Source organism: Nanorana parkeri, unplaced genomic scaffold (assembly GCF_000935625.1).
Source record: "Nanorana parkeri isolate BGI_ZX_2015 unplaced genomic scaffold, ASM93562v1 scaffold136, whole genome shotgun sequence".
Lineage (NCBI taxonomy): Eukaryota > Metazoa > Chordata > Amphibia > Anura > Dicroglossidae > Nanorana > Nanorana parkeri.
Window position 1 is genome coordinate 522,423 of NW_017306404.1, and position 7,682 is coordinate 530,104.

General features: G+C 40.8%; 1 protein-coding gene across 4 annotated transcripts in view; it reads left to right on the forward strand.

Moving 5' to 3' along the window:
- Window positions 1-7,682, forward strand: part of LOC108785006 (schwannomin-interacting protein 1) — a 323,306-nt gene that overhangs the window by 263,032 nt on the left and 52,592 nt on the right. The window contains exon 1 of one of the 4 annotated variants that reach the window (XM_018553976.1): window positions 6,992-7,291. The exons of the other annotated variants lie outside the window; for them this stretch is intronic. Coding sequence (XP_018409478.1) covers window positions 7,262-7,291 — 30 coding nt within the window. The 5' untranslated portion in view covers window positions 6,992-7,261. Of the gene's footprint in view, window positions 1-6,991; window positions 7,292-7,682 lie in introns of those variants that run through there. 4 annotated transcript variants of the gene reach the window in all.

Genomic DNA, 7,682 nt, shown 5'->3' on the forward strand with positions numbered 1-7,682 from the left:
CCAGAGCCGTACAAATCCCAGGAGCCAGGTAGCCAATGCTCCTTTAAAAATTTCAGCTGGTGCCTAACTTTCCTAAGTTTTCTCTAGTTGTCAGTAGACCTGGCTCCTGGATTGGACAGACAGGATCCTGATTTCTATATAAATATGTTAACCCTCGTAGTTAATAAAAATAGACCCTGTGCAAATAAAACGATTGCCCCATGATGTAAATCTAACGTTTATCACTTGCTTCAGTGTATTAGAACCAATGTCAATCACAATGAGCAACGTCTGGGCTTCTTCCAGGCATTTGCTATTGTTTGCTTGGTTGCTAAAAGGATGTAGGTAGCTAGTTTATATTGTAGTTTAGAGAGAGAGAGAGAGAGAGAGAGGGGGCATGGAAATGAAGAAGCACCAGCCGAGGGTTCTTTGGGATGTGAAGAGGAAGCTATGCAAGCGTTTGTACGTTTTGTTTCACCATATATGCATGATTTCTCCAGTAACAATGATCAGCAGCTCTTTCCTGTAAAGTAACTTCAGTGATCCAGGTTTAATTTACTTTCATTCAATTGCAATACTTTTTATCAGGCAGTGAAGACCTATCCACCAAATACATTGATGTAGGAAAACACACATTCTAAAGGTGCCCATACACCTTACGATTATCGTACGATAATCGTATTCGATCGACTTTTCGTACGACAATCGTAACGTGTGAATAGAGTGCCCGACCGATAGTACTGTACAATCGTACGACTTTTGACGGTCAAGCATGTTTGAAAACTTTGGTTGATCGTACGATGTTCGCATGGTTGGTGGCGTTTCCGTCCGTCAAATGTCGTACGATTAACACTGCTCATGCGCAAACGAAAATAATTGCGGTCAATTACCGCAAGTCGTCCAGGTGTTTTTTTCTAACTACCGCTGATTGAACCTTGCGATAATCGGGGCAGGATGGGGCCGTCGTACGAAAATCGTACGACGGTTCGATCATCGGCCGAAAAGTTTCGTCCGATAATCGTAAGGTGTATGGGCACCTTAAGTGAGTTATTGTAATTTAGGAGGGCCATTTCTAAAGAAGACATACTATGTACTTTTTATTATTATTAGAGAAAATTATCTGGCACATACCAGAATTCCTTTCCCCTTAGTAAAAGTATCATATGTCTGGCTCGACCTTGATGCTCATGGTTAGGTGTGCGTTGCTGAAATATTTTATCTCTGGCGTGAATACGGATTATGTCAGCGGTTAAGGAGGGAATGGTGACTCATTGCCTGTTTGTAGACCTGATGCAAGTCTGAGTAATTCTGTCCTAAGGATACATAGATTGGCTGGTAATATGATTTCCAGTAAAAGCTGAACACCCATAAACCTTTACATAGTTACACCTATGAAGATAAATCGGTGCTTGCCAGGCTTGGTAAAAATAATTTGTATCAACAATGTAACTAGAAATGGCCTTTCCATAAATACTAACAATCTTACCTTCTGAATATACTGTTTTATTATCAGAATAAAACCCTAAAATTCCAGCTCTTTTTTGTTGAAAAAAAATTGTATACATGAAGAATGAACAAATCGAGTGAGGACTGCTGTCTAAAATCTGTAGGATAGGCTTATTGCTGGAAATGCACAGTAACTGGGTCTGGACAAAACGTGCCCAGGATCGTGGGGGAGGGGGAGGGCGTCTTAATTATGTTAGGGAATGTGAAGTATTTAACGTTGTTCTACTTTATGAAAACCATTTACACAAAATAGCTGTTAGTATATCTATCTTTGCTGTGCAGTCTATTGTGTTGTGTTATTATCAACTGTAGCCTAAAGGTGCTTAGTGACAGTTTTTCCCTTTGCTAAAAAATAGCTTTGCTAGCTTTTATTTGCTGAAATTCAGTAGAAAACATTTAAATATCCAAACCCCATTCTACCATCTTTCAATATGACAAAGTCCTTCAAGAACTATTGCAACTTGCATATTTATCCATTCTCTGGGTGTTGTTAAAGCCCAATTTCAGAATCCACTAGAATTGGGAACTCCACCCTTCACACCTTGCTGCAGTTTTTTCCTTTTACTTATCTGTAAAAGTGCTCCAAAGTTGTGGTCACATGATTTTCACAGCCCCCCTCTCAGTTACTCATTGGCCTGTGGGTGCAGTTAAATGGCACACTTGGTTCACAATGCACTGATGTACCCACCCGTGTGAGGCTCAAATCTCGCCATGCATTGCTGCTCTCTAGTGATGATGGCACTGGTTGCAGTCTAGAAGACAACAGGAGGGTGTAGCCACATCTGCCTGGGTAAAGAGGAAGGCGGTGGAAGACGCTGGACATTAGGAATGCTCAGATACCAGTGCCGATACTTGGCATTTTCACAAGAACTACCAGGGTTGCAGCGATTGCAGCTGTGACTGGACTCTGCTGCTCCACCACTGTCCTAAAATCATTAGTCTGTATTGTTTTAGAAAAACTGTCACTTAACACTAAAGAAAAATGTATCAGTACTTGTATCTGTGAGTACTTGGACAAGTATCGCTACTTGACAAAATGGTATTGGTGCATCTCTAATATATATTTATAAAAAACAAATCATACATTAAAACAAGGATGCATAAATCCCAGGAGCTCCGTGTGCTCCTTACAAATGACAGTTGCCTCCTAACTTTATACATTTTCTCTAGTCTAGTCTTGAAGCTGGAAAAGTATCTGTACTTGTACCGAGTATGGTAATTGGTATCTGAACATCCCTACTGGACATCATTCAACCCACAAATAGAGTGGAAATTATTTATTATAACAGACTGCGGAACACAGATGGGCAGGGTAGAGATCTTTGCAATAAAAAACTGGTATTCTATCTAGGTGGGATAAAAGCCCAACTCTGGTTTAAAGAAATATAGGCCAGCAGTTGTTAATCTAAAAATTGCAGAATTTGCTGCACTACTCACCTCTTCTGCCACTGGCCTGGGAGACCTGCTCCTCTGGTATGCTTCTGCTGCTCTCTCACATTGGATAACATCCAGTTTCTTCAAGCCCAGGTCATCACGGACAAACCCTCAGGCCTTGTTCACACCAAGCGCGTTCCAGGTGCAGAGCAGTTACAGACTGGAGCAAAACTGCGTCCAATGTATTCCAATGGTATTTGTAGCTCCAGTTCACATTGCAGCGTTCTGTTCCAGAGCAGGTAAAAAAACTGCAGCAGGCCCTATTTTACCTGCTCTGGAACGCATGCAAACACATTAAAAACGCATGCAAACGCCCTGGAACGCACTGAAAGCCCATTTTAAACTAAATTGTTTTTAAACATTTTTAACAAAAACGCGGCACAACCCACTGCACTGTGTGTGCAGAAACTCATGCAGATCTGCTCTGCATTTGGTGTGAACAAGGCCTCAGGGTCTCTTCATCATGCTAGCCTGGACTTACATTACTACTCACATGCCATTACGTGCCCACCACCAGAGGGAAGAAGATGACCCCACTTCTGTGGCTGGAGAGAAAAGAGAGACCTGGGAAAAATGTGTAGACTATGTTTTAAAAAATAAATGGGTTTTGTTTAAACAATTTACTCAGAACTAAGCTTTTGGTAGATGCTGGAGAGTTGAACCACCTGACTTTTGGTTGGGACAAAATCATCAGTAGCAAAAAGCAAAGTAAAAAGGAGAAATGAGACAGTTTTTCGTGCTTGTGTATACCTCCTCACAAAACAAATATTTGAATGTTTGGTGTAAGAATTCAACTACATATCTTCTATTTCTCAGGGACTTTATCTCTGCACTCACATTCCCAGGTCTACACAATTGGAGGTTCATTTATAAACCTTCTGCCTGTCTATACTCTGGGTGGATGCCATTCACATAGCACTAACATCCCTAGGTGGCGCTGACAAGTATAGGTACTTCCTGGGAATTTTTGCATTACTCTTTGTTGGAGTATTCAAGACATAAGAATCCAGGGACTGATTCATATCACATTTGGGTGGGCTTGGGCTGTAATAGCTGGGGATAGAGATCTTTTAGCCAACTAACCTGCAGTAGCATTTTATTGTTAATTTACAGGTTACATGAAAAGTTTAGCTGACTTTCCTAGAGATTCTTGAGGATTTACTTGTGTGCATTGATTGACAGCCCTGCACTGTACAGAATACATTCCTCCTCCTTATCATATCATCAGTCAGAGCTGTAGACACCACCCGTTCTCTTTTTTTTTTTTGTCCCTCTGCATTCTCAGAGTGCTAACAATGGCTACATCAGAACCAATGAGATGGGAAAGCGGCCATGCCCATGCAAAGGCCGAGGCCTCAGCTCTGTGCTATTGAAGGGATTGTTTAGTCATTGTCATTCAGACTTTAAAGGAATGTGCTCAGTTCTCGGGGCCAGAACTGCGTGTGAAAGGCTGAAGTGAATTTCTAATTAAATCTTGCCGTATGTGTTGTGAAGTGTGACAGTTGACTGTAATTGGCAGCCCCATAATGCACTGGCACCGGTATAACGTTAGAAATTCTTGTGGTTTCTTGGAGATTTTTTTTTCTTCTTTGTTTAATTCTTAACATTTTAAGGGTGGCAGACTGAGATGTGATACTGTTACTGCCAAAGGGCAAAGGAGCAGCAACTTTCAGAAATCATTAAAGCAGGGCCATGTGAACGGTGGCACAGTGGAGTGAAATAGACACTGGATGCCAGGTTACATAACATAGCTAGTGGCTGTATAGCCGTACATGCTCGCCTTTATTTGTGCTGCATGCAAATTTGCTCTCCGCATTCTCAGACACTTTTGCTTCAGCCCTAATTGAACTATGCAGTATAAGCACAGAAAGCATCGAGCATGAGATGCTCAATAATTCATGTGAAAGCTAATGCTTCTATCTGTATGTATAATTCCCTCCACAGGCGTGGTCCATCCTGGAGCTGTGTACCATTTATGATGTTGCTAGGTTACTCTTTGTGACAACAGTAGCTCTGGGAGTCAACCCTGCAAGCTGAGGAGCTTACTATCCATCATAAAATTCCAGCCCAATAGTGCCTGATTAGCATGCACTACCATTAAAATGTACATTTTATTAGGGCAGATTAATTGGACCTGGAGAAAATGAAAAACAGTATTGTTGTCCATTGCAAATAGTTACATTTCTGATTATATGTATTAACCTGCAGAAAAAACAGCAGATGCAGTGGGCAAAATCTGCAAATTAGCCATTGCTAGCAGATGCCCCCCTAGCTGGCCACTCACACGTTACAGTCCGATTGTACAATCTCCTTTTGTATCACTCGCCCCACCCTTTAAATTACAAGCTCTCACAGGTAGGGCCCTTCTAATCCTCCTGTAATTGTATTGTAACTGTACAGTCTCCTGATATTTTGTAAAGTGCTGTGAAAACTGTTGGCACTATATAAATCCTATATATTTTAGATTGTAAGTTCTCATGGGCAGGGCCATCCTTGCCATCTTGTCTTGAATTGTATTGTAACTGTAATGTCTTCCTTATATTGTAAAGCTCTGCACAAACTGTTGGTGCTGTATAAATCACAAATGCATAATAACAATAATAATAATAATAATAATCACATTAGATATAGATATAATCACACCAGATTGGATATCATTTGAAAGCATTGCTTTTGCCAGTGGATGCCCACACTACACTGATGTTAATACAAAGAAGAGTATACACGTATTGTATTGTGTGTGGCCAAATTTTAGAATGTACGTACATGCAGGCAATGTCCTGCCTCCCTCTGCATTTGCATTTGTGTATATTATGATGCTACTGTCCTAGTGTCCGTCATTACAGCCATGGAAGATGATGATGATGATGAGTATAATTTAGTTCACCATAGTCTGTATTAATGAATGGCAATACTTGAACCTAGAATTAGGATTTGATGTTAGGTTTTCTTTATGCATGAGGTAAAAAAAATATCTAATATAAATTTCCTATCCAGGATGCCTTTTTTTGGCTATATTCATCTCTGGGTTTATGTAATTTTAATAACAAATTAAACATTTTTGCATTTTTTTTTTTTCTTTCCAATATAAGATTTCTCAGGCTTAGTTCCTTCTACTGTGCACAATACAACAACCAACCAGATTTCTCCTTTTTTCATGACACGACTCTTGTGGATGGAAATCAGATTAGTCAATATGTTGTATTGTAACACAATTTCATTTTCTGCATTTTTCTTCTGCAAAGTGAAATCAGAGGGCTTATTCAGTACAATTTTGCAAGGTGTAGTACACATAGTAACCATCCAGAACCCATCTTTAAGTGGTCCAGCTTCTGATTGATTGCTATGGGTTATTCTTACTGTATTTTGCACCTTGCACCTCATTCACACTGCCGTGCATATACGCTCGTACGTGCGTATTGTACCATATGCAAATAAATGGCTCCATACACATAGCCGCGTATGGAGCCGTATATATGCGCAAAAACAGAACGGAACCGAGATGCGTCTGGGCAGCGTATTTTTTACGCGCATACGCATGTATACGTGCGTATATGCGTACAGTTCATGAAAATTTCCATTAGGAATGATGCATTCTGGGAATGCAAATAGTGCACGTACATACGCTCGTATATACGCGCATAGACACTCGTATATACGCGCATAGACGCGTATATACGCAATATACAATTTTGCTTGCGTTGTGTGTGAATGAGGCCTTTAACACTGCCATTAATTTTTTATTTGAAAACCCCAAAGTTTATCATCAGCTGATCTTCGTACTCTGACAAGCAAATAATGAGATGCTGCAGCAAAAACAGATGTTTGCCCGAATTAATTGTTCTAACACCTAAATAAACAAGTAGCTGAGCCAAGAAATCTGCATTTAATTTTCCCCTCATATATTTTCTTTACTTTAGACTTTTTCTATTTTTAATGAGCTGAAATTTTCCACATCAGTTAGCAGCCTTCATAAGCCCCCGAAGGTCACACCAGCTTCAGCCTTTTCTTTTGTATCCCTCGTATAATTGGCCAATTGTGTTAGTGATGAGCTAGCCCTCCCTCCCCCCAATCTCCGTCCCAACTACATGTTGTTATTAAGCCTCATTGCCCGCTCCCAGAGGAGACCAGCTCTGCTTGCTTTCTGTGGAGAGAGCAGCGCTACTGCGCAGGTTGAAACAGCACAAGCAGCATCCATTTTAATCTGCAGAAAGCCTCTCACCCTGTAGGGCGTTTTTTACATCCCCCTTTGCCTTCAGATGCTGTAATCCTTTTTTTTTTTCCCCTTCTGCCTCTTCCGGGATCTGGTTCATGCTCTCTCCTTTCTGTATGATGCTCTGAGATGGTACACCAGGAAAATTGTGCGTATCAGGTAAGGATGCTGCTGCTGCCTGTATCATCTTCGAGCATGTATTCCGGGAGAGGCAAGGCCTGTGTGCTGACTGCTGCATGTGCAGTAATGTTCCCTGGGACATAACATGGATTCTTGTACTGTGCAATCTCCACTCTACCCACCTTGCGGGCTCAGGTTTACCCTCTCGCTTCATGTGGAGGTCTACAGACTCGCCACTATGACCTGATTCTTTTTATTTCAGCTGATTGTGAAAGCAATCCTTAGTCTATAGCCATGTTTATTGATCTAATATTCTATTAGGGGTGTACAGTGTTGTAGAGCAATGTTGCCAAGTACCTGAAACTTTTTTAATAGTAAGATATCTTGGTTATTTTAAGCCAGTATTAACACAGTAAACATTTTGGAAGAT